A 27,863-nucleotide genomic window follows, 5' to 3' on the forward strand; every position below is an offset into this window, starting at 1 on the left:
GAGTTCAGTGATTTAGTTGAGCGTATTGCTTTACTTTTTTGCGTTTGACTCAGCTCCAGCTCATTGTAGTGTGTATTCTACCTCTAGGTTGCGCTTGTGTTCCCCAACAATGACCCAGTAATGTATATGGTGGCCTTCTATGGATGCCTCTTGGCTGAGCTGGTGCCTGTCCCCATCGAAGTGCCACTCACCAGGAAGGTAAGAGACCAGCGTTTGCAGCTCAATATATGAGTTGGAGTGACCCATGCTGGACCCCGCACAGCTAGTTCAGAGTAATCGTGTGGGAATTTTGTCTATATAAACACCTTTCAGAATGCTGTTAGTAAGTCTATACATATGAGTTCTGAAAAGTGTTTTAAAGGTAAACAGTTCTAAAAAATCACAACACTTTGCATTAATTTTTGAGTCACGTCAACTTCCTATGAAATAGAAAAAAGTCACATATATTTTATATAATTATTTAAAGAGCGCACAGGGATTAGCTAGTTTCTGAGATACCTTTTTCAAGTTACTTTTTTTTTTTTTTTTTTAAGATTTTACCTCAATACAAAATACCGACAAGTGACGTCAGTATGATGTCACAACAGAATGATGTTGCCAACTGAATAATAAATTATCAAGTAAAAAGAGTTATGGGGTTTAAAAGTCCACTATAAATTAATAAGTGGACAGAGAGCCAGTGCTGTGAAGTTAAACTGGGGTGTGATCAGTTGGAATCTGGCCCTGATGCATGGATTTTCATCCCCTATGTTGGGAGATCTCTATTATTTTGTCGCTAAGCAGTCACGTTTTCTTACAATGAGAGCACTACCTTATCGTCTGAGGTCTTCTCCTCTTGAGGAAGACTGCTAGTGAGCACTGTTATGGGCGCTCAATGTGCTGAGTGAAGTGAAAGTCACCATTTGAAATAGATGCTAGATTAAATTAATTTCTTAATGTTCTAGTCAACTTCTCTTTTCTGAGAAAAATCGATGAGCAAATGGGATATGCGTTCTTCCACCGTTGCACTTCCAACTGTGTTCTGCTCTCACTGCTTTTATTATTTTCCTGTCAGTTCATATTAGTCAAATACTGTTGAGAAGAGCTCACGAAATTGTATTTCAAGGGTGAAATACACCGCACTTACTCCACATTCACTTCCACACATTTTTCATTAAAGCCAGCTATTTCATCACATCACCTGGAGAGTCACTTTTGAATTATTTTTCCTCCGCTAGGATGCGGGGAGTCAACAGATTGGCTTCCTGTTGGGTAGCTGTGGGGTGACTTTGGCCCTGACCACCGATGCCTGTCAGAAAGGGCTGCCCAAAGCACAAACAGGAGAAGTTGCCACGTTCAAAGGTGCGGCTTGTTTTAATATGAGATCCTCTGCTTGATTTTGACCGCCTCTACATCTTGGGCAGGCTGGCCAAGGTTGCTCTGGTTCGTGACAGATGGCAAACATGTGGTCAAGCCGCCGAAAGACTGGCATCCTCCGATCAGAGAAGCCAGCAATGACATAGCTTACATAGAAGTAAGTTCAGGTCTAAGCACTTCAAGAGGATCTTTCTTGTTAAATACTCTGTGTTTGTTTTTACATCTAGTACAAGACCAGCAAGGAAGGAAGCACCATGGGGGTTACAGTGTGCCACTCCGCAATGCTGGCTCATTGTCACACCCTCACACAGGCCTGCGGCTACACTGAAGGTGAGCAGGACACACGACATGCATCCACGTGCTACCAAAACTCATTACATTACATAATGATGATGGGTTTTAAGATGGACTGGAGGGCTGACTCATGAGAATCCTTGCTTGTTTACAGCTGAGACCATCACTAACGTCCTGGACTTCAAGAGGGAGGCTGGTTTATGGCATGGAGTTCTGACAGTGAGTGTTGATCTTGTATCATCCCACGTATGACTTTGATCTTCAAATCTGTCTCCACTGATATAGGGACATGTAGCTGTAGTGCCCCTTTGCTCCTTACCTGACACTTCTCTCCCTCTCAGAGCGTCATGAACAGGATGCATGTGATCAGCATTCCTTACTCTCTAATGAAAGTCAACCCACTGTCCTGGATACAGAAGGTTCACGCATATAAAGGTGGGGGTTCAGTTGTTGCGTTGTGTTTTGTGTCCCAGAACGCTGTCATTTGATTTTCTCATGTCCCACCGCACAGCAAGAGTAGCAGTGGTGAAGTCCAGAGACATGCACTGGTCACTTTTGGCACAAAGAGATCAGCGAGACCTCAGCCTGAGCTCACTGCGGATGCTGATCGTAGCAGACGGAGCAAATCCATGTGAGTCATGTCTTTCTTTGTTGAGCTCCTATTGGTGAAGGACAGTGCAGTTTTTTTTGGTTTGATGAGTGGTTCTTTGTTGGTCCATCTCCTGGCTGCAGGGTCAATATCTTCCTGTGATGCCTTCCTGAACGTGTTTCAAGCACGTGGACTGCGACCTGAGGTGATCTGCCCATGTGCTGGCTCCTCAGAAGCGCTCACTGTCGCCATCCGAAGGTGAATTCTAGTTACTACACACGCAATAGTTGTTTGTCCAACTAGTTTCTCTTAATAAATCATGATTGATTGGAAACAAAATCGTTGCACCTCTTGGTTATTAAAGGGAGGGCTTAAAAAACACACACTGATATCCATTTTTGGAGGCTCTCATGGGGGCTCTAAGTGCGCGTGTTTCCTACAGACCTCCAGAGATGGGCGTTCCTCCACCAGGCAAGGCGGTGCTGTCCATGGGAGGCCTGAGCCATGGTGTGATCCGTGTAGACACTGAGGAGAAACTCTCTGTCCTGACCGTGCAGGATGTGGGGCAGGTCATGCCTGGCGGTGAGACAGCCTTGCATTGTAACGGAGAATAATTGACTTTGTTGTAGCCAAAAATATTAACTCTGCCTCTCTCAGCTCTGGTCTGTGTGGTTCGGGTGGATGGGACTCCGTATCTCTGTCAAACGGACGAGGTGGGAGAGATCTGCGTGAGCTCAGGATACACTGGTGTTGCCTATTACGGCCTCCCGGGGATGACCAAGAACACCTTTGAGGTGAATCTGAAAAGCTCTTAAATGGCTACTCTGACTGCTACAAACACATCCAGTGTTTAACCTTTAGTTAACTTGACTGTATTTGAGTCGTTTCTTGGATTAACACACCATAACAGTTGAAAAGAAAACTCTTTCAGTCATCCATCTGACTGAGCACTGCATTTTGGATATTTATTTGTGTGATTTTGTCGTTTGTCCTGCAGACTGTGCCTGTAAACTTATCTGGAGTCCCAATCAGTGACAGACCCTTTACCAGGACTTCACTGCTGGGCTTTGTGGGGCCGGTAAGTTTGGTGCAATTCAACCTTATTGTGTTACGTTGCTCGTCTTTTCAGAGGGAGACACTGATCATTTGCAACTTTTGGGATAGCATCCCAGCTAATGCAAATTTTGTTGAAGTCTATTTTCGACCTCTGAAGCGTTTTTCAACATACAAATCATTGTTCAAAGCTTCACAATATTTCTCTCCCTGTGTTTCCTCGCAGGACAGCCTGGTGTTCATTGTGGGAAAGATGGACGGGCTGATGGTGGTCAGTGGACGGAGGCACAACGCTGATGATGTGGTGGCAACAGCTTTGGCAGTGGAACCCATGAAGTTTGTGTACAGGGGAAGGTAATGGAAACATTGATTTTTCCCACTGTTGAAGAAAGACACAAACTAACTCTCGTACTCTCATGTTTGCCAGAATCGCTGTCTTTTCTGTGTCGGTGCTGCATGATGAGAGAATAGTTGTTGTGGCTGAGCAGAGACCTGACGCATCTGAAGAGGACAGCTTCCAGTGGATGAGCCGTGTCCTCCAGGTGAAAACTTAAAATGAAAATGGATTTAAAAAGAAAAAAGATAATTCTGCAGAGAGATAGACATAATGCATATGTTGGATTGGTGTTTACACTGAATGAATATCAATGGTGGCCTCAACTATGATTACATTTCACCCTATATCCATGGTTAAATCTGATGACTGGCCTGAAATGTCACTTTTAAAAGAAAAAAAAAGTGTATACACATAATCCTGTATCAACCCACTTGTTTTTTATGTTAGTTATTTCTGGGCCTGTTTAAAAGTAATAAAAAAATCATATTATTATTTTCTTTTATTCCAATTATACAGCGTATAATATTTTATGCTTTGCTAACTTTTTTTTGTCAGTTTTCATTCCGTTTGTTTTACGAAATGGAAATGGTGTGGAGACAGGAGACTGCTTTGTTTACTTTGTGTCCTCAGTGTCACTGACAGAGTGAAACTGATGACTTTGTTGCCCTCAGGCCATAGACAGCATCCACCAGGTTGGGGTTTACTGTCTGGCGCTGGTGCCTGCCAACACACTCCCCAAAGCTGCGCTTGGTGGCATCCACATATCTGAGACTAAACAGCGCTTCCTGGAGGGCGCCCTGCACCCCTGCAATGTCCTAATGTGCCCTCACACATGTGTTACCAACCTGCCCAAACCCAGACAGAAGCAGCCAGGTGGGCCACAACTGACTTGTGAGACTTGAACTGTTATATTTCTATTATTAGTAACAGCGGAAATATTTGTGCTGTTCAGAGGTCGGCCCTGCCTCCATGATCGTTGGCAACCTGGTGGCTGGCAAGAGAATTGCGCAGGCTTGTGGCAGAGATATGGGTCAGCTGGAGGACAATGAACAGGTATTTCTTGGAACATGTTCAACTGTCTTCTGCTTCAAAACAAGATACAGTCTTTTTTTCTGTCCTGCAGTTCCTCTACATTCAGGATGTGCTGCAGTGGAGAGCTCAGGCGACTCCAGACCACCCACTGTTCATGGTTCTGAACGCAAAGGTCTTTTCCACCCTTTGCTCTACTCAAACATAACAATAATAATATTATGGTTTCTTAAAAAAAGAGCATGATTTCATTAGGTTTTAAAATCATTATTACACATGAGGTTTGTGCTATGGACTATTATTTTTTATTTTTGTTCTAATGAGTCATGAACATGGTCTCCTCAGGGCACTGTGGCGAGCTCAGCTTCCTGTCTCCAGCTTCATAAGCGCGCAGAGCGCGTGGCTGCAGCTCTGTCTGGCCGCCTCAACACCGGCGACCACGTGGCACTCGTCTATCCGCCTGGTGAGTTCGTCTTCGATCCTGTTAGACGCCTTTAAATGCTCAATACTGCTGACCACGATGCGCAGGAATCGACTTGATTGCTACGTTCTACGGCTGCCTGTATGCCGGCTGCGTCCCTGTGACCGTCAGACCCCCCCACCCACAGAACCTTGCCACAACTTTGCCCACCGTCAAGATGATTGTTGAGGTAACACACTCACACTCTCTGACAACCAGAATAGAATGTGTCAAAGTTAAGAACGTGTCACTTCAGTCACACAACAACACCAAAACAATGTTGCTCAAGACAATCCATGTTTATTTTGCAAGAAATTAAACCCGCAATCCAGTGCAGAACAAAAGTTCCTGTGCAGAACAAAAGTGTTGCTACACAAGATTATTATTATTGTTGTTGTTGCTGTTAGTCGTAGTAGTAGTAGTAGTAGTAGTAGTAGTAGTAGCACAACAGTATTATCAGTTTTAATTGTAATATTACTGTTTGTGGTAATATTATTTATTACTCTTATAATTTGTATTTTCATCACATTATACATGCATATATACTATGCATTTTGTGTATCTGTACATATATGTGTTTTTATTATTAGATTTTTCAAATTTCATGTTTAGTCTTATAGCTCTATATTGGTGACGGTATGTAGGGTTTCTCTTTCCTTGTTTCCTGTCTTTCCGGCCTTAATAAAGTTGTCTATCTTTTACATTTAAAACTCATGAATACAAGTTGTGTGTTGTGTTTCAAAGGTCAGTAAGTCGGTGTGCATCCTGACCACACAAGCAATAATGAAGCTACTCAAATCCAAAGAAGCAGCAGCTGCTGTAGACATCAAGAGCTGGCCCATGGTGCTGGACACAGGTTACACTCTGAGGATCTATTATACAGCTTTGCCGTCAGTGTGTTTCCCTTCACTAAAGAGAAAGATTCCTTTCCCTCTAGATGACCTCCCTCGGAAGAAGAGCCCCCAGATGTACAAGCCCCCGACCCCAGAAATGTTGGCTTATCTGGACTTCAGTGTTTCTACAACCGGCATACTAGCAGGGGTCAAGGTGCGCCAGGAGAGATTTGATGTTCTAAACTTGTGCCTGATTCTCGGGAACTCTTCATTTAACACCCACTTCTCTTTCAGATGTCTCACACTGCCACTAGTGCCTTGTGTCGCTCCATCAAACTCCAGTGTGAGCTGTACCCTTCGCGGCAGATTGCCATCTGTCTGGACCCTTATTGTGGCCTGGGCTTTGCTCTGTGGTGCCTCTGCAGGTGTGTTGCAATGGAAAGACTTCATGCAAAATGAGTTTATCTTTGTCGGAAGATGTAATGGTGCATCCCAGTTGTCCAGGTGGGAGGTAGAACCTGGGAATCATGTCATAGCCAAGTTCAGAATGTTCCACTTGGAAAAGATGATCGACTCGCCCATGAAGGCTTGCCTAGTCGGGATCTCAACAAATACTTGAGAAATACGCTCCACTTGCAACTAGAAAAGCCACAGGATGAAAAATAGTCACATATTTTTGTTTTTGTTGTTTGCCGTATTGATTCCCAAACGTCTACTTCCTATTTATGTTTTTGGGTAAGCCATCTTGGTTTGTTCCAGTCGGAAACTGGGACAAACCAATGGAAATAAATCTCGGGGGTAATGTCTTTGGGGTGCATAACTGGGAATTTCCCATTTCTTGGGACAACTGGAGTACAACATAAGCTGAGCTGGCACTTTTCCTGTCAGCAAGATTTGGTTTACACCCGCGGTTCATCGAGGTGAACTGAAAAACTGTACATTTGTTCGCGTCTTTGCAATACATCAATTTAAACACCAGATGTCGCCATTTCAAACAATTCGTTAGACTAATTTCATTGAAAGTGTACGTTCAGTAATAGACTGTAAGGGTGATTGACTTTAACTTCCTGTTCACAGCGTGTATTCAGGCCACCAGTCCATCCTTGTTCCACCTCTGGAGCTAGAGACCAACGTGTCCCTGTGGTTGGCGGCAGTGAGCCAGTACAAAGTGCGCGTCACCTTCTGTTCTTACTCAGTGATGGAGATGTGCACCAAGGGGCTGGGCTCACAGACTGAAGCGCTCCGGGTCAGTGTCTTGATCAGCTGGCGCCTGTAGAAAAACAACCCAGGCCCACCCATAACTGCCTTGGCTCATCCACAGCTCCGAAATGTGAACCTGTCCTGCGTGAGAACCTGCATGGTGGTGGCGGAGGAGAGGCCGCGTATAGCCCTGACACAGTCCTTCTCAAAAATCTTCAAGGATTTGGGGCTCTCGCCGCGGGCCGTCAGCACCACCTTCGGCTGTCGGGTCAACGTGGCCATTTGTCTGCAAGTAAGTCCAGCGATCGCTGGGAGAGAAGTGCTAGGCTGAAGTGATGAGTCACCTTTTCCCAGGCACCTCTGGTTTGTTAATGTTGTTCTGTGTGTTTGTGTGTTTGCATGGATGTTTACAAGAACACAAATAGACACGTATTTTATTTATTTGTCCTGTCAGCCCAACAGGCTAGGGAAGCTGGCTGAGCAGGTATTGTAGTTGAACGATGGCTATTCGCTCATCTGGCTGTTGTCTTGTCCACCAAGTGTTTGTTCTTCTGCTTGTCAACACACTTGTTTGCAATTCTGCTTCTCAAGCACCGCGCTGTGTTCCATAAAACGCGGCATGACGAACAAGACCTAGCTTCCATGTTTGTACATCTGCGTTAAAATGGCCAACAAGTTTAGTTCATCTCTATTTGCCGAAATCTAACCGACTTTTCTGGTGTAGCTTTGTGTTTTGAAGACTCACGTTTTAGCTGTATCGAGCCCATAAAGGGGAAACAATTAGCAGCTAAATTCAACCAATAAAATTCACAATATATATATATATATATATATATATATATATATATATATATTTATATACACACATATCATATCATTAGTTGTGAAAATTCATAGCTACGCTGTCGTAGTCGTTTCCTCTCCTCGTCCTAAAGGTGACCACCAGGTTTTATATGATCACAGAACATTCATTTGTACGTAGAAAGTCAATATAAACAAAAGAGCAGTCAAGGTGTTTGTCCTCAGCTGCTGTCGTGGCTGGTTGGCTTCTGGCTGTCTCCTGACTCCCCTCCCCCTCCTAATGCTTTGCCAACGGTCGCCCCATGTGCTGCTTCCTCACCCACTGAAGGAAGGTTGAGGGTGTGTTGGCTGTAGTTTGGAACTGACTGGTGATCCACTCTGTGTTGCTCCAGGGCACTGCTGGACCAGACCCCACCACCGTGTACCTGGACATGAAGTCTCTGAGGCACGACAGGTAATGTTCTGCTTTGACAAGAAGAGCTCTGTCTTTCAACTTTCTCACACTTCTTTCACTCATGAACAAGACCACCACACATGCTACTGAAACACATAACGTAAATGTTTTGTCGCGCCCAGGGTTCGCCTGGTGGAGAGGGGCTCGCCACACAGCCTCCCGCTAATGGAGTCCGGGAAGGTGAGTTCAGGAACTGATGGAGGAGAGAAAGACTTTCTGAACTGCTCTGCTTGTGTTTCAGATTCTTCCTGGGGTGAAGGTTATCATCGCCAACACGGAGACTAAAGGGCCTCTGGGAGACTCCCACCTGGGAGAGGTGAGGTCACTCTTGACAATGTCAGCGGCCCAGGGAGGTTTTACAGTGTGCATCTTGTGTGTCTCAGATTTGGGTGAGCAGTCCTCACAATGCCACCGGCTACTACACTGTTTACGGGGAGGAGGCCCTGCACGCGGACCACTTCAACACCAAGCTGAGCTTTGGCGACACTCAGACTGTCTGGGCCAGGACGGGATACCTGGGGTTCCTCAGGCGCACGGAGCTGACGGACGCCAGCGGAGGTCGGTCGCTCGCTCGCTCAGTTACATTTGTCTCACATCCAACTTCACTGGGTTTTTCACAATCCTTCCATGTTCTCAGAGCGGCACGATGCCCTCTATGTGGTGGGATCTCTGGATGAGACCCTGGAGCTGAGGGGAATGAGATACCATCCCATCGACATCGAGACGTCTGTGATCCGCTCTCACAAGAGTATCGCTGAATGGTGAGTCCAGAATCAGACATATCATTCTTTGTCGAGCCATTGTCGAAATCCCATTAGCTTACTGTTCTTACCACGAAGAAAAGTTGCATCTTGATGGGAAAATGTTGATAAACCCAAAATCCACAGTGCGGTGTTCACATGGACGAACCTGCTGGTGGTGGTGGTGGAGCTGGAGGGGTCGGAGCAGGAGGCCTTGGACTTGGTGGCGTTGGTCACCAATGTGGTTCTGGAGGAGCACTACCTCATCGTTGGAGTGGTCGTGGTCGTGGACCCTGGTGTCATCCCCATCAACTCTCGAGGGGAAAAACAGCGCATGCACCTGAGGGACGGATTCCTCGCCGACCAACTGGACCCCATTTATGTGGCCTACAACATGTGAGGTGCCGAGGAAGCCAGCTCAACAGACCTTTGAGAATATTTAAACACGCAACGATCGCGCCGACATGATGCGCTTTACCGTCTTATTTTCAAAAACATGAATGTTTAGTTTTGTTGCTGTTCAGTTGATCATTAGATGCCATATCTGGTGGAATGAATAAAAGTTGTTTGGACTTGGGATTTAAAAACACCAAGCAATGAGTTTGAGCCAGAAGAAATCAAACATATTTAAAGCCACTTTTGCATCTCACAACCCACAACATTCTGCGTGATTAAACACTAATGTGTGTATTTAGCATATTTATGTCCCTCCAGTTAATCTTTATTTATTAAAGAACCCCAGTTTAAAATGTTTTGTTCTCAATGTTGGCACGAAAGAGATTAATTTATTATTAATATCTGATAAAAGATATTAAACAATAAATATTGATTTTTGATTGGAGAAAATGTGAGGCACAAACATCCCCTTTTTTTTATTCTGATGCTGGACCGAGCTCTGACCACAAGGGGGCTCTGGTTTCTAGTTTCATATTTTGAACACTGACGAGAAGTATTTATTACATGAACGGTTTTAACTTGGAATGGTGGCTCTGTCCTATGAGTCTTTTGGGATTATGCAGTTATATATTCCTGCCACTGCAGTTTATGCTTTGCCATTTTGTAGTCTCTAATCTGGAAGTCCACATCTCACTTTCATAACTGAAAGCGGAGGTTGTTGAAGTTTCAGCTGCACTTTGACTGGACGGTTACTTCAACTTGACTGCACGTTATCCACCCAGAAAATCCCTGTCAGCCTTTTTTCAGCTTGTAAATAGCAAAACTGCAGTAAACAAGGTTCACAAACAAATTCCCAAATTTGTATTTCTGATTTTCTCACTAAAAATGGCTTCAAAAATACACCACTCACCCAATACTGTTTGAAATAACCGTTTGAATGTCGTTGTTGTTTAGCGCTCATAATCCTGTTTGTACCTAACAAATGTGTAAGATAGTTATTTTTATCAGACAAAAATGCAATATGATGGAAGGGGACGTCCCTGAAGTGCGGTCGATCAGTTCCAGGTGGCGCTGGAGAAGCCCACTTTGCTAAACATGCCAAACCACGTGAATTAAGCCTTAAGTGTTTTTTGTCAAACTGCTATTCCACTTCCTGTTGAACTTCATTTTCGGAAGTTTCCTCGGCTGCTGGATTAGCGAGGGAATACGCTGGCTGAAGCTTCCCATGCAACACTCCACCGACGACTCCATCAACGGTCGAATGTGTATTTTTATATCAAGACAGTTGAGCGCTCTTGTCGCATGTACAGTTTCGAACATCAGACCGCATATCTTCGGAATGCTCCTGCGTTCTCTGTAATTATGTACAGTTTTTTTTTTGTAAATTATTATAAGACGCCGATGGAACTTCAGCGAGGACGCTAGCCGTGCACCTCTTGACTCCTCCAGAGGATCCCTCTCGGGTCAACCACGGAAAGATTCATCTGTCTGATTTGTGTTTGGTCATTTTTATTTTCATAATGTTTTCATAATGAATAAAATGCTTTTAACTGGACTCTGACGTGGCTGATGTTTTCGTGACCAAATAAACAGAAGACGTCCCTAGATCAGTTGTGCAGTAAGTTTAATGGTGCTCACAGATGTGGTTGCACAGAACCGTCAGGTTATTTTGCAAAAACACAGGAATATTAAGCGTAACATGTAAGGACATATTTAACTGACAATAATGAAGAACAGGATTCATGTAACATGCTCATATTAAAGACACTTCTCGAAATTAGAACAGGTTCCAAAGCAGCGATTATTCACCTTAAATTCCCGACTTGATTGAGCTACCTAGCTAGTCTGTGAAAGGTGTGCGGTTCCTCAGTTAACGTAATTGACCACGTCGTTGAGCAGGACCGAGGCCTGGTCTAGTGCGCGGGTGGCGTCTTGGGTTGCAAACGTTTCATTGGGGATGAGTGGGAAAGGATGGCAGTTGGGGTATTGAGTTCTCTTGGCATCCACACCAAGGTCCATCAGCTCTTGCACGAGCGCCGGCATGCGGGTCAGTTTGTCACTGTACGGCTTCACCTTTTGAGCAAGACCTAAAATTGAGGCTTCCTCTGGACGTTTACCATTTCTTCTGAGCTCGGCAGCGATGAGAGCCTTTTCTACAGCTTGATGGATTTTGAAAAGACACCACTCTGTGCTTTTTCCCGAGTCATGGTAAGCTGCATTTAAATCACACCGTGCCTGTCGAATCCAGCGCCGGGCTTCTGCTCGGTCAGCCCTCGGGACGTTTCCGTGGTGGCTCCAAAAGTCGTACGAGCGGTTCCGTCGGGTGAAATTCTCTCGGTGGGTTCTGTGGTGTCGGGCTTCTTGATCCCATGTGTCGTAAAAGTGCCTGAAGTTGAAGCCTTCGAAGTTGAAGTGACTCCGTGAAGATGCTGAAAATCCAGAACTTTGGTGGTTAGTTGAGTTCCTCCCTTGTCTTAGCTCCTTGATTCTATTCTTTAGATACTTGAACGCCTCAGTGGCGAGCTGTTGGCAGTCTGGGTTTTTGTCGGGGTGCCATCGAAGGTACAATCGTTTGATGGCTTTGCATCTTTCCTCCTCAGGAAGGGTCCAGATTTCAGCCAGACATTCATCGATTTCTTTTTTAGCTTCTTCCAAACTTGTAGGTGAGGATCTTGGAGGGGGTCTTTGAGGGTTGGGCGGGGGAGCGTGTGGCACCGCTCCGTCCACCAGCTGCATCTCCATGGAAGAGGATGCAGATGCCATTTCTTCAACGTTTAGGTTCTGCCCACATTTTATTTGGTATATGTCGAGACAGCTTACTTCTTTTGGCTCGTCGTCTCCGAGATCGATGATGAATCGCCGAGAGTATAGACCCGTGGAGCCAGGTATTTCCTCCAGAACAACTGCGTACACGTACTTGTCGTTTGTGTAGTAGCCAACATATTCTCCTTCTTCATAGTTGTTCAGGACATTCATGTCCAAACTGTCCAGCCATTCCTCTGGAATCTCCATGCCTGGTGCTGCCGTGCTGGGCCGATCACTTTCTGCGCTATGGTGGATCTCATGCTTTTCCAATGTCTTCTCGACGTCCTCTGGGCTCTCACACATCAGGAGTAGCCCAATAACTGTGTGGTGTGTTTCTGCAATACTGTCACCTAAGAGGGATGAGATCTCCTTTGTCAGGGTCAAAATGATTTCATTCATCTCCTTCAGACCAGTGGTGCCACTGTGTTTGAGGAAGAAAATACACCCAAATGGCTCTCGCTTGACAAGAACGTCGGTCTCTGCAACGGTGTCGGGCAGAGCTTCGCCCTGCATCCACAGCTCCGTCCTCAGGCTTCTGCAGCAAACGATCTGAATGCTTCCAAAGAGCTTGTTACACAGATCTGACGCCTCTTCGTGTGTCACCTGACCTTGTGAATGCGCTCGAATCAGACATATCAGCCCGTAGCGGAAGCATGCCGAGGACAAGTGTCGATCAAACCATCCACTAAATTCACAACTTGTCCCAAGCTCGCACCGATCCTGGTTGCCCTCCACAAGCTTCTCCTCTGTCAAATGAGACAACATCATGGGTCGAAGTGCTTCAGGAAGTAAACGCACCAATCGCCTGTGCTCATAAGGATCAAGACCCAAATAGCATGCGGATAAATTCTTCAGCAGTTGGTATCTGTTTCGCAGGGCGTTTTCCAATCGTTCCCTCTTAAAGGCAGTGTCGTTGTAATACAGGGAGTCTGAGGGGCACACGTTCCCGTCCACTGAAAGGAGGTACAATCGCTGCACGTTCTGAAACAGAGACTGGGTTTGTTGAGATTCCTTGATCAAATGAAACAACTGCTGAGTGGCACGTCGGACAGTTTTCTCTTGATTCAGGTGGAGTCGTTTTTTAGCGCTGGAATCGGCATGTACTGCAGCCAGAACACTGCAATACTGCTCCACTGTCGGGTCTTCCCTCACCCCGATTTCCATGAAGAACTCCTTGCACACGACATACTTGGGCGGAATTATGTAGAAATATGGTCTGAAGTCAAGGTCATCCTCGAGCTTGAGTGAGGTGTCCCTAGCTCTCACGAGCCTCGTGTCCTTTTCTACCAAAACCACAGGGAGGCCGTCCAAAGGTCGGCCTTCAAAGCCGGTGGCTTGCAACTGTTCGTACGAGTACTTGAACACCTCAGCGCGGGTCTTCAGGAGAGGTTCTGATTCACAAGGCGACTGACAGATGTTGCTCAAGTTTTGGACGATGAATTCTGGCGGTGGGAGTTCGACTGCTCCAGCGTTTGTCAGGATTTTCTCTGAGCCATGAAGTGGAACTCTGATGATGGGCATTGATGACCAAATAAGCTGCTGCTGCTTTCTGTTACTTTCTATCAAGGATCCATTGATTTTGACAGGGATGTCTGGAGATCTGAATGGTGGGTGGTAGTTGCACAGTTCAGTTGTTATTTGCACTGGGAAGACAAACTCTATGTCTGCGATGCTGCCCAGCAGCGGTTCTTCTTCCGTTGTTTCCATGGTGGCCATTTGCACGGCAGTTTTGCAAACCAAGTTGGACTTCTTTTTCAATTCTTCTGGAGGGAACTGTTCTTTTGCCTGCGCTTCTATCTCTTTGGCGAAACCGATAATGTCATCTTTCGACACGCAATGCCTCATGCCAAGTTCTTTGAGTAACGCTTTGAGTTCTTGTTTGCGGAAGTAGTTCTGATCACAGAAATCTGACCAAAATGTTTGAGGGATGAACCTTTCTGGTGGCAACATGGCCTTGAATATGTCCACATCTTCATCAAAGTAGTATGCTGCCCTCTCCATGTTGCCCTCAGAACTGCATATCACTTTCAGCGATTTCAGTTTGGAAATGACGCTGTTCTTGTGCTCGCTGTACTGGAATTCACGTTGCAACAGCAGTACGAGTCTGAGACACTGAGTCATTTGCTGTTGATTGAGTTCATGTGCTCGGGGCAGAATGAACTTCATGAAATACGTCATCTGGGTGAGGATTTCGATGCCCGCCAGTTGTGCCAGTTTGCAGTTCTCTGGGTTGTTATTGAGGAAAACACTGTCGCTCACTGCCAGGTTAAACAGATTTGGAAAGTCTGTTCTTGTGCTCTCATTGATGCTAAGAACGAACACAACCTTAGGCCCACCGATACTGACTCGCTCGCCGTGTATGGTCTCAAACAATGGTAAACACTTGAGCTTCCTCAGATAGTCTTGGGTGTCATCAGCGCTCGAGACACCTGATTGAAGGTAGTTTTGAAGTGCTTCTGTGTCATCTCTGGACAGATGGGAGAACTCAGAGTGGCTGAGGTTGTAGATGTGGTCCAACACAGCGCATTTATCATCTGCCTTCAAGAGTTCTGTGTGTAGTTGAAAAATCAAATCCTTCTCTGCATCCACAAAAAGCATGCAGTTATACTGCACTGTGCCCATTTTGAGAAGGATTTCTGAGATTTGGTTTTTCGAATCATGCCACAGCACCCTGGACATGTCCTTGATTTTGGCAAGGAAAGGTTGGCGTCCAAACCTCGGACACACCACAGGCAAAATGCAGGCGTCGCTGAAGAGCTGCTGAACATCTTTCAGCGTCAGGCTTGGTGTGCCATCTGTTCTCTTCACACACATGTGACTTGCAAAAAACTTCCAAAGAGTTTTCAACCATGTGAGGGTTGTTTCATTCGGAATATGAAGACCAGTCTGTGGCTCCAGCACGCAGTACTTCAGTAGGCCCTGGATCGTTTCCTTCAGCCATTTTGCCACAGCGGGAACAGTCACCTTAGAGATGAGCTTGAAGTTTTGTAAGGTTGAAACATGTTTGCTGTCGAGTTCATTGTGGACAAAGTGTGACTCATAGCCACAGAACAAACTGCTGTACCTCGAGTGCAGCTTCGGAGCATCAGTGCTGAACACTTCTAAAACATTGTCGCATGTGAGCAGAAGCGGCATCCCGACCAGTGAAGCGCAATCCTCCTGCGTTACTTTTTTGAGGCGCAAATCTTGTAAGCAGTAGCCCAGAAGCGTGTTCCATCTTTCATGGCTTCTGATCAGCGTCTGTTTAATGGGCAGAGGCAAGTTTCCCGTCGTTTTCTGTGGATCATTAAGGGGTTTCACTTTGAGGAAAGCCCGAACTGATGGAGGTCCAACGTGGTTCACCTTTATGTCTGCCGTTTGAAATCCTTGCCAGATTTTTTTCATTTCAACTGGGACCAATTTCATTCCAAGATCCTCCAAAATGGCATTAAAGTCCCCATCGCCGTCTGTCAGGTATGGCCTCTCGGTTTCTCCAAACCCTGTTAAGCCACACCAGTCGAAGGAGTAGACTCGATACGTTCGGTTAGCAGTGACACGTGTTGAGCTTTTCATCACTGGAATCAAAGGAAGGTCTCTTTCTTTAATCGATCTGTACACACTGTGAATCATTTCATGCCACTCTGGGGAAACAGATTCAGTAACGACTGGCCAGAAACATAGGTAGGTGCTTCTGAAATATGACTCAAGACCCGAAAGTCCAACTTTCTGATTTGGCAATTGGCATCTGGTGTGAAGAAGGAGGTCTGCATAGAGAGGAGCGATGACTTTCTCCTTCAAAGACTCATTCCAGTTTAACTTGCCACTCTGCCCATCCTCCTTCCAGAGGCTTCTCCTGGCAAAATCCACCTCAAAGTTGCCATGAATGTGTGCAGGCAGACCTGTTGTGCCTGGCAAAGGTAGAGAACAGAAAGCCTCACCCTTAAAGACACCAACAGTGTTGGCCTCTGATTTGGACCTTGAAATTTTGACACTCACTCGCACTGATATTGCTGCCTGAGGAACTTTGCCTGCTGGCCCCACTTGGACGTCACTGCCAAACTGTTCTGCAATGATCCACTTGCTTTCCTGTCCATCTGAAGAGGAAATCACTGATTCGTAAATAGCTTTGGTTGCTGCTACTGATGTGGGAGATCGCTCTGCGGCTTTAAGACCTTTGACAAAATTGTCCTTTTCTTCTCTGCTAGCCTCTGGTACAGACTTTTCCACTGAAAATCGACGTTGAAGTGATCCGGAGTCATCTGTGATTTCATGTAGTTCTATTTTTCTGATGTTTTTCAGAAACATTATCAGTCCCTCTGGGTTCTCAGTGAGGGCCAAGAACAGCTCTGTCATGTCGGCGATACTCACTTCCCTGTTGTGTATTCTGGAGCTATCAGCCATGTCGCTGTTTCTTAAAGGCAGTCTGAACATGGTGCCCTCTTTGAGACAGAATTTGTCAGGGAGGAAGGACTTGTAGATATCGTGGTACATTTCCTTCAGTGTTTCAGCCAAGTTGTAACCGATACCTGAAGGAGGTTTTTCCGACTGGCTCTCAATGTAGGTTTGATTTGGATCGAAGATGCACAGCAGACTGTCTCCGGTTATGATCGAGGGGCAGTCAGTAAGATGGTAAACTGAATTGAACCCAACTCCGTATTTGCCTATCTTGCCTGGGGAATTCTGTTTCCCGCCAAGCCCCAATTGCTGAATCCCCTTCAAGTCGGCATCAGAAAATACTTTGTTGTTGTACACACACAGTGCTGGGCCCTGGAGACAGTTCCATTTTTCTCCAAAGGTTTTTTCTGTACCATGTTCTCTTCTATCCCATACAAAGTGGATTTCAGATGCCTCCGCATCGTCTGCGTTTTGGATCAGCTCTTTGAGAATGTCCTTCTTGGAGGGATATGCCGAAATGATGTTTTTAATTCGCTGAGTGAGTTCCTCGTGCTGTTCAAACTCAAAGGCATAAGGGGACATATTTTTGGCGACATGGTTTTGTAGAGTGTGATGCCTCGTGGTGCGTATTCCGAAATGGAGGGCCATATTTCGTGGGATGTCCTCATGACTCAGTGTGAGGTTGGGTGCGATTGGCATCCATGGGCTGTCGTTGAAAAAAAGAGTTGTCGCTGGTTGCAAAACTGCACTGGTGTTTGGAATCAGGATGTTGTCCGGCATTTCCTCGGCACCATAATGAATTCCTCTCAGAATTGTTAGGCAAATTGCGAGATCCGTTTTGGGCAGAGGATAGTTGCCATGTTTCCCCTTCAATTCCTGGAGCACTGTCAGCAGCTGGCGAGTTGTGAAGGTCTTCTCGACACCAACACATTCCCAGAGATTCCTGAAATTGGCAAAGGAAGGTGGGAGGACATGCAGGTAGGGTTTCGCCTCAAACTGTGCTTCTTCTGCAACACAACTCACATTGACAAACGAATGGCCAACAAGAACAAATGGGAACGACTTTGCTTTGTGTGAAATAGCGGTGGGATTCTTGGAATCACAGAGCCATTGGTCCAGATACTTGTAACATTCCCGGACAATTTCGTGACAGCGGGTCCTGTCAATGGACTGAGATCGTTTTTGTACCTCCTCCAGTTGATTAAGCACCATCTCTGGGCTTGGACTGTCATGGACTCCCAAGAATTGAAGGAGGGGGTCATTGATGTGTATTTTCAGGCCCACTTGATCAAGCACATGCTGTGTCATGTTCACCAGGAAGGAGCATTTCTTGTTGAAAACATCAGTTGGTCTCTTAAACTTTGGGGATCCCTCCATTCTTACATCGCCGGGAGAGAAGGCTGGAAGAAATTCAGTTTCCCTCAAAGCTTGCCACCCCGCCTGATCTTCACTGCTCTGGCCTCTCAAGAGCTCAAGAAGGCACTCTACGTGTCCGTAGGCTTTCCTTCGGTCAGAGTTCCAGGTGCTGTTCACCAGTCTGGCTCTTTCCGCAATGTCCTTTAATGCAAGACTGTCACTGGCCATTCCCAGCTCTATCAAGCGTTTGACCCTCTTTGGAGAGCGGTAGTCTGTTGTTGAACCACCAAGCAATCTTCCTTCACTTTCCTCAAAAAGACAAGCCACTCTTCCAGATGGATTCACAAGTTTCTGGATGAACTGCAACTGTCCATCTGTGGTTGGGATACATGGATAGCGAAGCAACAGATTATCAAGCTCTTTGATGTTCAGGTCAATGGCATGCAGCACCAGAGAATCCTTACTCTTAGTGTCCAGGGAAAGGAGGTTCTGAAACACCACTCTTTGATAAAACCTTTCCCAGTTCCATGTTTTCTCCTGCAGAATCTTTTCCAGACCGGCCAATCGGAAGCTTTCTCTCAACCACAATGGAAGCTGAACCACATTTTTTGTGTAAGTTTGACAAATTTGCATCACCAGGGCACCGATATTTTTGTCCTCTTGAATGCTGCTGTGCAGGAATATGGCGTCCTCCATTGAGCACCAGTGTTGGCCATCGCTGAGGAGCTTCAGGGCAAAGGAGTGTTGCGAAATGGTGGAGTAAAACATATCCACCAGCGGTTTGAAGGTGTCACTGACTTTCTGTCGATCAGGCCAGTAAGTGTGGTAACGGTAGTTAGCCAACTGTTCACTGTCAGACATTCTCTTGAGAACATCAAGGGCGGTGACGTATGCAGTCACAAGAGGGTCCTGAAGAAGAGCTGCATTCCACTCATGTTTTATCCCAGTTGCCCAAAGACCTTTGCGGTTGCTTGTCACAGCAAATGTTCCATTGACGTTCACCGGGAGTCCAGTGTGAATGGAAAGTGGAAGAAAGCAAAATGCTTGTCCAGAATGTTCACTGTCAGTTGGATGGAACTTCTTTGTTACTTGGTCTCTTTTCAAAGGCACAGCTATTCCACCAATCGGCAATGAGAACTTTGCTTCTGTGTTATTTCCGCAGACAATTTTCAGTGACTGATTCGTTCCAAAACAATTATACCGAAGCCAGAACTGCTCGTCGCCTGATTGCTGGCTGGCTATTTTGACCATTTCGACAGAGTAACATTCAATGATCTCTTGACATTTTCTGTCAAGCTTCTGCAGTAGCTGCACGGCATTCTGTTGCTTTGACTTGAACGTATCATCTGGGACAGGCATGGTGAACTCTGTGGTTTTGGAGAGGGCAAGGAGAGTTTCAAACTCCCCCTCCAGAGGTGGAGTGGAGGCGTCCTTGGAAAGATTTTTCAAAGTCAAAGTGTTTATGTTCTTGAGGAACAGCAGATGTGTTTGTGATTTTGATTTCAAGTGGTCCTGAAACAAACTTACTCTGTGTTTGTCAAACACTTTCTGGCATATCTCTGACTCATGGGCCTCGGCCTCTGTACGGAAGGGTAGCTTGATAAGAGTGCCGTGATAGGGTGCGGGTGGTCTTGACTTGGTGAAGCTACAACCAAAGATGTTCTCATATGGGGCAAACTGAGCAGGGAAGCACTTGAGAAGTGTCTCATGGGAGAGGTCCAGCTTAATGCCAGGATTGGTTTTGTGTTTTATGTGATCCTTCAGGTGGGTCACGTTGGGGTCCAGAATGAGAAGATGCTTCCCACTCAGGATCGAGGGAAGGTCTGTCACGTGATACACAGCGTTGAAACCAAGTCCAAATTTCCCAATCTTTTCCGACTGGTTCTCCTTTGAGGCAGACCCCACTCTGACGATGTTCTTCCAATCTTCAGGTGTGAACTGTTCATTGTTAAAGGCCCATAAACATGGTCCTTGACTCGGAGCCATCCCTGGGTCAATGAGGCCCTCCGTCCTGCCTGAGTGCACCCTGTTATCCACTAAAAACTTACAAGACTTTGCTCCGGCATCCTCTGCATTTTGGATGAGCTCTTTGAAGATGTCTTTCTCCTCATCATACTCTTTTAGAATGTTTTTGATTCTGGTTGTAATTGGTTCTGACTGACCACATTGTTCAATGCCCACCAGCTCTGGCTTGAGGATGTGGGTACTCAGTAGTCGAATGCCGAGCCATTCAGCTGTCACTTTGACTATTTCCTCATGCGTGACATAAATCTTTTCATTGTTCAAGGTCAGCTCTTCCAAACCCTTCTGGCCTACATCACAGAAGACGGCCATCGACCGAGGTTTAAAGATGTATTTTCCCTCTTCTGCCTTGACTGGAACTGGGACGTCTCGCTGAACGCTCTTTTTCTCTCTCCGGAGCCAGTTCAGAATTTCTACAGAAACCTTGATGTCAGCTGGACTTGCGACGGAAGCAGCCTCTTCCTCAGTAGCTTTCGCTATGGAAAACAGTAGCTCAACAACTTCTTGATCAGACAGACTGTCCCGGAGACCAAAACTCCGGAGCAAGTTCTGATAGGGTCGAAACTCTTTTGGCAGTTTCCCAATCCTGGAACTGAGATCTAGACCAGGCGGGTGATCCATAACTAAGTCTTGCGGCGAGACAAACTTGTTTTGGTTCCACAACCAGGGCGTGTCCTTGCTCAAAATGGTGGTAAATTTTGATGCATGCTCTTGCATGTGTTTGTAGATGCTGTGCAGTTGTCTTTCAAAATCCACGTTTGTATCCAGGTCTGCCATGGTCTCTGCTTTTGAAGTCAAATGCATCAAGTTCTGGATCACCGTCTCTGGTGGAGGCAAGCACTTGAGGCCAAGGGCACAGCTGACCTTGTCACTGAGGTTTCCAATGAGGGGCATGACGTGTCCAACAATGTCCTCATACACAGGATGTCTCGCTTCATTTGGACAGAAGAACGTTGGGCTCTTTTGGCCGTGACTGCGTTCGGCGATGCTGACCCATTTGAGGTTTTTAAGACGACTGAGCTCTTGCTCAGAAAACTTTGACAGTAGGTTGTGGACATCCAACAGGTTCAAGAGGGCCACCGATTTTTTTCGGGCCTCACTTGGAGACTGAGCTTGCAGTTTGACTATCTGTTCGGCTACATGGAGCAAGTGCTGTGGTGCCACGTCCCCTTCTTTGACTATCAATCCAAGATTGATCAGGCTCTCTACCATTTGTGGGGTCTTCATGTATGTGTCAGGTGGAGAGAACTCTGCCCCAAACAGCTCATTAAAAGTCTGAACTCTAGGATCCAAAAAGCTTGAGGTCTTTTTCACGCCTCCATTCAATTCAATGAATCTCAAGTCTGCACATTTACGTTTAAGTGTCTGGTTTTGGGCAAACAGGAGACTGCCATGCTGTAGTATCCAAGTCATGATCTGCTCTCTGTTGAGGCCCTGCTCTACTTGTTGCACGAGCTGCTCTGCCAACTTAGCTGGTTTTAACAATTCACAACTCAACAATTGCATAAGCCTTTGATCGGCCTCCGTTGTACACACTACAACAGAGTCTGGCAGAGGGAGTTCTCTTGGCAGCGAGAGACCAGGATCTGAGCACACAGCCCGTTTGGACTGAGCTCCAACATACAAGCCTTTTATGTTCTGGAAGAGCGGCAGACTGAAGCACACCTCCCTCTCCCTGTCCGAGAGGGAGTCCAGACCGGACAAGTAGTTTTTCAGTTGTTGACGTGCATCGCCAGAGACAGACTCAAAAGATCGAACGAGCTGAGGCAAGTCTAAATGAGTCAACACTTTCATGACGCTGCTGGCAGATGGGCAGAGAATGAAAGAATCTAGGTCGTCATGCTTGAGCCACTCGTTCCCTGTCACTACTGTCCCGTCAACACGGTCTATCAGCTCGACAATTGGTTTTGGCAGGTTTGTCTGTTTGTCACGCAGAAAGATGAGTGTGGTTTTCAGACTTAATTTAGCAAGAGAAACCGGCTGACTGGCGGACAATGGACTGACTGGTATCAAAGGCAAGTCAGTGAGTCCTCTTAACTCTTTGAAGTGAGCGTTGAGGAATTTCCAGAATTCCGGAAGCCAGGCCAAAGGTGGATGCGAGGTGTTGTGGACGTCCCAGGAGACAATCCTCAGCTTGGTCTGCTTCCATTCCTCCGGCATGTGTCGCCTGGTCAACTCCACCACCTTCTCTGCATCGAGGTTGATCACCTTGAACAGTCCTGTCAACGGATTGGGGGTTATTGAATTATTTTTTCCCCTATACAACCAGTTACTGCTATGTTTCTAAATATAAAAAATAAGTGCTGGTTTTGTCTTGTTGTTTCATATTCCTTTATATTTTACATCTCCACTGACATGCAAATTCAAATGACCAACAAGCTAACAAAGGTGAAAAGCAATATCATTATTTTTAACCCTGATTTTAGGAAGATTATAATATAGCTGACTTTGAATGAGAAAAAAAAAAATCATTGTGAAACACTGGTGAGGAATATTGAGTCTGAAAAGTTTACCTGTTTGGGCTAGTTGGTTCAGGTGGGCCTTGGAGGATGAGCTGACATCTTCAGAAATGAACATGTTTTTGCGGAACGGCAGCAAGAGTCTGCAGAAAAAAAAAAATCTGCGTGAATAAATTGCATCAAGAAACAAACCGAGATAGAAATGACGAATCGGGATGTTTTTCTACAGTCCCCAGTCGAGTATTGCTTGTGAAAACCCTGGCACTAGGGTCAATCTTGAAGGGCGGCATGTTCATGACCGTGTTTCTGAGTTCAATAGTCAGACTATGGCAATCGCATGGTGTTATACATTTACACGCTGCGAAAAGTAAATCGAATTTTGAAGCAATGTCATTTCCACAACAATGGGGGGCACTGTGCATCTAAGCATATGGTGGAATTACACTTGGGAGTGATGCAAGCAGTGACAAAATATTAGTTCTGCCGTTGCCATGGCAGAAGCTCTATTACTAACTGGAGCTGAAACGGATCAGCTGCGACACTGTGGCCCCATGCAAACTCATGTGGTGAAAACCCGAAGTTAGTCCAACTATCCTCAGCATGCAAACGTGGTCACCAGTAACATCTACATTCAATTTACAGCACAACAACCGTGAGAGTACTGTAAGGTCACAGTTTAATTTGATACTTTCTGTTTTTAAAATGTTAGAGCTACATCCTACCTTGGGAATTCCTCACTGTCGACCAAAGCAGCATCTTCGTCTCTGTCTGAGAAGCATCTGAAGGAGCCGTCGCTGAGGGGCAACAGCTCCAGGTCCCTGAGTCCTTCATATTGTCCGTCACTCAAGACGTACTCCAGAAGGAAGAGCTTCTCCTCCCTTGTGAGACCACAGACCCCGAGCCTCTGGAGATTCTTCCTGAGAAACGCTGGAGTCACGTGTTTCAGTGTCCAGAACTCCGGATAGACGTCCATCATAGTTTTCAAGATTGAACTTGGTAACTCGACGAGATTCTCTCCGTGGGAAACCAGAGACTTCTGAATGGCAGCCAGCACCTTGGGGCTTGTCGGGCCGTTGCATGGAAACACGGCTTCCGAGGGGGAGACAAACTCTGTTTGGTCTTTGGCGAGAGAGAGGACAGCAGCGTTCTGACTGAACAAACGATCGAGGACATTGCGCGCGATGGGACACCATTTCTCCTTGTGTTGCATCTCTGCGATATGAGGCCAAATGTCATACACAGCGGCGACTGAGAAGCCGTCGCCTTGAGCCAGTTTTATAGCGTCTTGGATCATGAGTTCGTAACAGCGGGGAAGGACCTCCTTCACCAGCAGCTCGTTCCACAGAGCATGCTGGTCATTTTTCTGGTCCTCCTCCTGCCACTTGATGTGTCTCCTGTTGTCTGTGAGACCAAAGCAGGCGTTGACATTCACAGGGAAGCCCGTCTTGTTGCTTTCGTTGTTCGGAAGCGGGAGAAAGCAGCTCAATCGACCCCCACTCCTCCTCTCAGCACAAGGAAAGGCCAAGTCAACCCGAGGGAAAAAGCTCAACTTTTTCCCGAGTAAGTCAAGTGCTTCGACGACACCCTCTCTCATGGTGCAACTTGTCACAAGCCACTTTGTTTCTTCTTGTTCATTTTTGCGAATTCTTCTGAACCTTGTCGCACTGTTGACGACTGGATCGGCGCGACTTTCCAAAATGGGCTCTTCTTCGGACTGAAGTGTGAGTCTTGTGTCAGCAAAACCATTTTCGTCGATGTGTATCAAAGACACGCTGGTCACATTTTTCAAGAAAAGGAGACTCAGGTCTGCGTCTCCAATGAAGCTCTCGTAAAGTTCTGAAACCTTCTCGGAGTCATAAAGATTATCAGAAATTTCTGAGGCTTCGTTTCGTAAAGGGAACCTGAAAATGGTCCCATGGAAGTGCTGATGCTGCTCGATGATCTCCTTCCACTGGGTCCCACTTAGAAAAGACACTATATCTCGAAAGGGCTGAAATTGATCATGAAGATTCATGAGAACATCTCGGTCGTCTTTATCTCCTAAGGACCACAGGAAGCCAACTTCCCGCTCCCCAAATATTCTCTCTTGAGGGTCCATGAAGCCAAGGTGCCCTGAACTGAAGACACTTGGCACATCTGTTCCAAATGATCGGGATACAACACAGTCAATACGTGTGTTACCTCATGACAGTGTGAAACAGTGTGCCCTCACCTGTTACGTGGTAGACAGAGTTGAAGCCGATCCCAAACCTCCCCACTTTGTTTGGGTCGTCACGCTTGACGCTTCGCCCTGCTGACTGAATTCCCGCCCAGTCTTCATCAGTGAACGCTGCATTGTTGTAGGCGTATAATGCTGGGCCTGTGTGAACGTAAAAAAGTTATCATCTTAATAATACTAAAATAATTCATCTAATGAAATATGAGTTATTTTCTATACATTACATAACATGTTAAGGTCCCAAAATAAATAAAAATACATTAAAAATAAGACTTTCATCGACTATCATCTCATATTAATAGTCCAGACATTAGCACACAGTAGAATGTATGAGGTGCCCCAAAGGTCACAGTAGAAAAAAAACTCACCTTGGTATTTCCCCAAAGATTCCGTCCACAGATCCTTTGTGCCATAGCTTCTCTCATCGTGGATGAAAACTACTTTAGAAGCTTCTGCGTCATCCGCGTTCTGAATCAGTTCCTGTTGACAGAAATTGTATCTGTTGTGGTTCACTAGAGACAGTACATACAGATAAATTGATTGTTTTTTCATAAATCCCGAATTTCACTTCTGTTTTTAACCAGGTATTTAATCATTTTCAAAAATATAACCCCAGTTTTGAATGGTCAGTGATGAGCAATGATGGCATATTTCATTTTTTTTGGCTTAAAAAATAAAAAAGCCAACAATATTAAAAATAACAAAAAATGTAATTGTAATAATAATAATAAATACATTGTGGATTGTCAGTTTTGCCTTAAATTCCATATTTTTACCATTTTATTTATAGATATACATATAGATAGATAGATCGATAGATAGATATTTTTCCCCACAATGCACCAAAGGGGGCGCTGAACGTGGAAGCATTTATTTCCCATTTCCACGTCAACGCCCACCTCGGATTCATCCTCAGCTCCGCTTGCGTCGCTCTCAGCGCGGTCTCGGATCAATGCGCGGGCACGGAGACACGAGCAGGCGCAGGACGCCTGGCTCTCAAGTGTGACGCGCGCTTTAACCTCTTCGCTCGCGATTGGTCCGTTTGTGTGTGTGTGTACAGGGGTGACACATACAGGTATATGCGGCGGAGATGCCCGTTTCAGAGACGAAACTGAGAAAGAACTAACAGTGTCGTCTGTGAAAGAAACGAATTCGTCGTTCATTTTAGCCGCAACAACATCACTACGGCGTCCTCAAGTGGACAAAACGTAAGTCTCACAAGAGGCGGATTCATGGGGTCAATCAATAAAAATAAATATTGAGGATAAAATTGTAAAAGTTGCTTCAAGCTCTTTAAGCATCTTCAATATCAAGATGGAACCGTGTCAGTTTACTTGTATGTGAAGATTCTAGATGTGTATTTTGGATATAATACATTATTGTAAAATGATTATATTATAAAATGAATCTGCACTGTTCAGACAATTAAATGGCAAATACCAACATTTTATATTTTTGGGGAAAAAAAGACAAAAAAGAAAAAAATACATTTTATGGTGTTACAAGGGGACAATGTTGCATTTCAGGAAAAAAACAAAAACGTTTGGTATCAGGTTTGATGGCTATCAATGTCTGATATAATCGCCTGACCATAACTCTCTACAACACTTGAAGCATGAACAGCAGTTAACTAAGGTGTTAAATCAAGACTTTCACCGCTTATTTTTTGGTCACCTGTGTTTCAGTGTTACTCACCGTGGTTCTGTGTAGGCATGTGTTTGGATTGCAGCAAATGCGCAACAAGTCCCTCTGAACTTACTTTTAAAATCTGCCCACCATCAGGATAGCGGCGTAGAACCTCCTTCAGATAGTCGATGAAGGGCGGTGCTGTTGGCCCGAAGGACTTCCTGTCAGATCAAGCATCCCACCATGAGTCCCACCGCCCTGACACATGCCGCCACACTGGTATAAAGAGTTCACTCTCATGAAGTCAGAGGGGGAGGCAGCTTACCTGGATTTCCTCCTCGTGTGCTCACTCATCTTTCCAAGGAATGCTGCAAGAGGAAGACCTGTTCGTTGCTATTTTGCAAATCATAGTCTGTTCAGGCCACAAGAATTGATTGATGCCGAATGCTATGATTTAAACCTTTATAACACAACACCAGAGGAACAGTTCCTAACGTTTCATTGAATCTTCTGAACACGATTTCAGTGAAATTAAAGTCATTAAAATGTTCAACTTTTCGCAACAGAAGCAACACTTTATTTTAGCCTTTCATTTTCCTGAGAGTTCAGAGGTTGCCACACACAGGAAACTGGAGGCGCATTTTATAGATTACAGATTCAAATGTGTACCGTCATCATACATGAGTAACTATAACATCCGTTTAGAGGATTATACATATCATGAGACAGGCGTCTACCGGATGGAAATTCCCCCCCCCCCCCGCCCTTTTACACGCCTGAAAAGGTAGAATGGAAAGGTTAACAGCACTGTACCTCATTCATGGGAGCAGCATGTCGATGGGTCTGTGCGGTCCAACTCGCTCTCCTCCTCTTATCATCTCCAGTTTCCACACGTCACCCTCGTCGACGAAATCGAAAGTTAAAGCGTTTACCGTAATTTACGAGGAAACGAAACACCCGGTGGCACCAACCAGAAATGAAACTTAACTCATTCCGGAAGACTTCTTGTCCTCTAAATCGCTGATTCATTCAAAACACGTTTGTGTGGTTGAACGCGGAAATCACAGACACTGTGTCCGCCGTGGAAGCGGTTCAACTTTTTTTGCTGAGTGCAATCGAATATTGCTTAAAAATGAAGAAATAAATAGATAAATAAAAATTCAGGTAAGGCATATGAACCTCTAAAAACCAAACTCGTGAATACACATTTAAATTGTAGTGCATTTTTTTTATCTACGTCCTCAAATTACACTGAAGACACACCACTGCATTACATGTGAACAACGATGTAATAACCCTCGAACAACTATATAGCAATAATAATCATAATGCTACTACAAGCACTAATCAAGACTTTTCGCAAACTATTCGTTTACCTTCCCCTTAATAAAGTGTTGAACATCCACAATGGAACCGTCGCACCGTTTAGTTGTGAAACAAAACTGAAAGTTGAACGTCGAT

General features: G+C 45.4%; 2 protein-coding genes across 8 annotated transcripts in view; one reads left to right on the plus strand and one right to left on the minus strand.

Moving 5' to 3' along the window:
- The window catches only part of dip2a (disco-interacting protein 2 homolog A), a 55,708-nt gene extending 44,588 nt beyond the window's left edge, over positions 1–11,120 (plus strand). For all 7 annotated transcript variants that reach the window (XM_053877416.1, XM_053877418.1, XM_053877417.1 and 4 more), the window contains 29 exons: positions 88–198; positions 1,218–1,341; positions 1,404–1,513; positions 1,584–1,686; positions 1,805–1,869; positions 1,992–2,085; positions 2,162–2,281; positions 2,383–2,497; positions 2,682–2,821; positions 2,897–3,033; positions 3,237–3,317; positions 3,519–3,646; positions 3,720–3,834; positions 4,301–4,502; positions 4,582–4,682; positions 4,753–4,833; positions 5,004–5,121; positions 5,187–5,308; positions 5,863–5,974; positions 6,056–6,165; positions 6,246–6,376; positions 7,029–7,197; positions 7,273–7,443; positions 8,345–8,406; positions 8,529–8,586; positions 8,648–8,722; positions 8,790–8,964; positions 9,044–9,167; positions 9,294–11,120. In XM_053877416.1, coding sequence (XP_053733391.1) covers positions 88–198; positions 1,218–1,341; positions 1,404–1,513; positions 1,584–1,686; positions 1,805–1,869; positions 1,992–2,085; positions 2,162–2,281; positions 2,383–2,497; positions 2,682–2,821; positions 2,897–3,033; positions 3,237–3,317; positions 3,519–3,646; positions 3,720–3,834; positions 4,301–4,502; positions 4,582–4,682; positions 4,753–4,833; positions 5,004–5,121; positions 5,187–5,308; positions 5,863–5,974; positions 6,056–6,165; positions 6,246–6,376; positions 7,029–7,197; positions 7,273–7,443; positions 8,345–8,406; positions 8,529–8,586; positions 8,648–8,722; positions 8,790–8,964; positions 9,044–9,167; positions 9,294–9,546 — 3,507 coding nt within the window. In that variant the 3' untranslated portion in view covers positions 9,547–11,120. The remainder of the gene's footprint in view (positions 1–87; positions 199–1,217; positions 1,342–1,403; positions 1,514–1,583; positions 1,687–1,804; positions 1,870–1,991; positions 2,086–2,161; positions 2,282–2,382; positions 2,498–2,681; positions 2,822–2,896; positions 3,034–3,236; positions 3,318–3,518; positions 3,647–3,719; positions 3,835–4,300; positions 4,503–4,581; positions 4,683–4,752; positions 4,834–5,003; positions 5,122–5,186; positions 5,309–5,862; positions 5,975–6,055; positions 6,166–6,245; positions 6,377–7,028; positions 7,198–7,272; positions 7,444–8,344; positions 8,407–8,528; positions 8,587–8,647; positions 8,723–8,789; positions 8,965–9,043; positions 9,168–9,293) is intronic.
- A 28-nt stretch (positions 11,121–11,148) lies between these two features.
- si:dkeyp-118h9.7 (sacsin) lies at positions 11,149–27,822 on the minus strand. Its single transcript, XM_053877415.1, has 9 exons — positions 27,779–27,822; positions 27,216–27,527; positions 26,728–26,770; positions 26,536–26,623; positions 25,145–25,256; positions 24,771–24,917; positions 23,281–24,694; positions 22,613–22,701; positions 11,149–22,318 (listed from the first exon to the last, which is right to left on the minus strand). The coding sequence occupies exons 3-9, from the start codon at positions 26,754–26,756 to the stop codon at positions 11,409–11,411; spliced, it is 12,789 nt and encodes a 4,262-aa protein (XP_053733390.1). The 5' UTR covers positions 26,757–26,770; positions 27,216–27,527; positions 27,779–27,822; the 3' UTR covers positions 11,149–11,408.
- Between the last annotated feature and the right edge of the window lie 41 nt (positions 27,823–27,863).

Source organism: Synchiropus splendidus, chromosome 10, assembly GCF_027744825.2.
Source record: "Synchiropus splendidus isolate RoL2022-P1 chromosome 10, RoL_Sspl_1.0, whole genome shotgun sequence".
Classification (NCBI taxonomy): domain Eukaryota; kingdom Metazoa; phylum Chordata; class Actinopteri; order Syngnathiformes; family Callionymidae; genus Synchiropus; species Synchiropus splendidus.